A 1,154-nucleotide genomic window follows, 5' to 3' on the forward strand; every position below is an offset into this window, starting at 1 on the left:
CGGGAATCCGTTTCAGGGGCCTGTGGGGAGTGCGCGGGAGAGTGAGGCCTGCGTTTTGGAGATCATTCGCACAGCTCCGGCGTGCGGCTTCCTCGGGCAAAAGCTACTGGGCCGTTTGGCGGAGGTCGTGAGCCTCGCGGACGCCCTGTTGCTGTCGCCGCGTGCCTCTAGTTTTGCCGAAATATCCTGAGATCGTGTGTTCCGGACCCACACACACACGCTGGGGGAGGAGGGCCTTCTGCGGGAGCGGCATAAAAAAGGGACGGAGGGGCTCGCGGGGCTGCGGCCGCCAACGGGACGGCGTGCAAGGCGCTGCGTGTTGCGGGCGGGCCCGGCGTCGCGTCCCGGGCAAAGGCTTAGAGATGTGGGCGCCGCAGGAGCCTTCAGGCTGAGAGGGCGGATGGACGCAACGTGCGGGGAGTTGCGCGGGAGCGGCGGTCAAGAGCTTTACGCCGTTGGGCGCCTTTTTATTTAAACGATTTTCTTTGAACAGTCGGGAAGGAATTTGTTTGGGCTGCGGTTTGCAGCGGCGGATGCGCATCACATTACCGCCGGCACAGCGAAGCAGCAGCGCAGTGGGTAAGTGGCAGAGGCGTGTTTTAATGGTTGGGGAGCTGTTTCTGCCGTAGAGCTTTTTTGTGGGGGGTGCGCTTTGCGTGCAACATGCAGGCAGTGGGGCATCCGACACGCGGCAGGAATGTGGGGACGCGGGTGACAGGGCCAGTGCGGAAGAGAGAAGGGGAGGAGGGCCCGTTGGGGCAACGAGGTGTGCCAGTGCCGCGTGGGGATATCGTGCAAAGGTGCCGTGCGTGGTGAGTGAGGCGGTTTCGTGCTTCCCTCTCGGTTGCTCCGAGGTGCCCCACTTCCGCGGGCACCGCGGCGTGGCTGGGAGGCGGGTGGTTGCGCCTGCGGCGGTGGCGGTGTCGTGACAGGGGTTGTGGTTGCGTGCATTTTGCCGCCGGGCATCGCTTGGGGCAGATGATGGTGGTGGGTGCACCGCCGTTTTTTTTCTGATTTTTTTGTTTTTTTTCGCCGCGTCCCACTCCTGCTGCACCGCGCTGAGGGAAGTGGGGCCGGCGTTGGGCGAGTTGCGGGGGGCCTGGCGACGGGAACTGCGCTGCGGGATGCGCGCTGCGTGTCGCCGCCGGGCGGGG

At 64.9% G+C, this 1,154-nt stretch overlaps 1 protein-coding gene across 1 annotated transcript; it reads right to left on the minus strand.

Moving 5' to 3' along the window:
- Positions 1 to 103: 103 nt before the first annotated feature.
- Tco025E_09342 (uncharacterized protein) lies at positions 104 to 1,154 on the minus strand (the record flags this gene model as incomplete). The annotated part of the gene is made up of 1 exon (XM_029376161.1): positions 104 to 1,154. A coding segment is annotated over one exon (1,051 nt), but the record flags the coding sequence as incomplete, so codon positions are not given.

This window comes from Trypanosoma conorhini (genome assembly GCF_003719485.1).
Source record: "Trypanosoma conorhini strain 025E chromosome Unknown Tco_14.4_contig_01072, whole genome shotgun sequence".
Lineage (NCBI taxonomy): Eukaryota > Euglenozoa > Kinetoplastea > Trypanosomatida > Trypanosomatidae > Trypanosoma > Trypanosoma conorhini.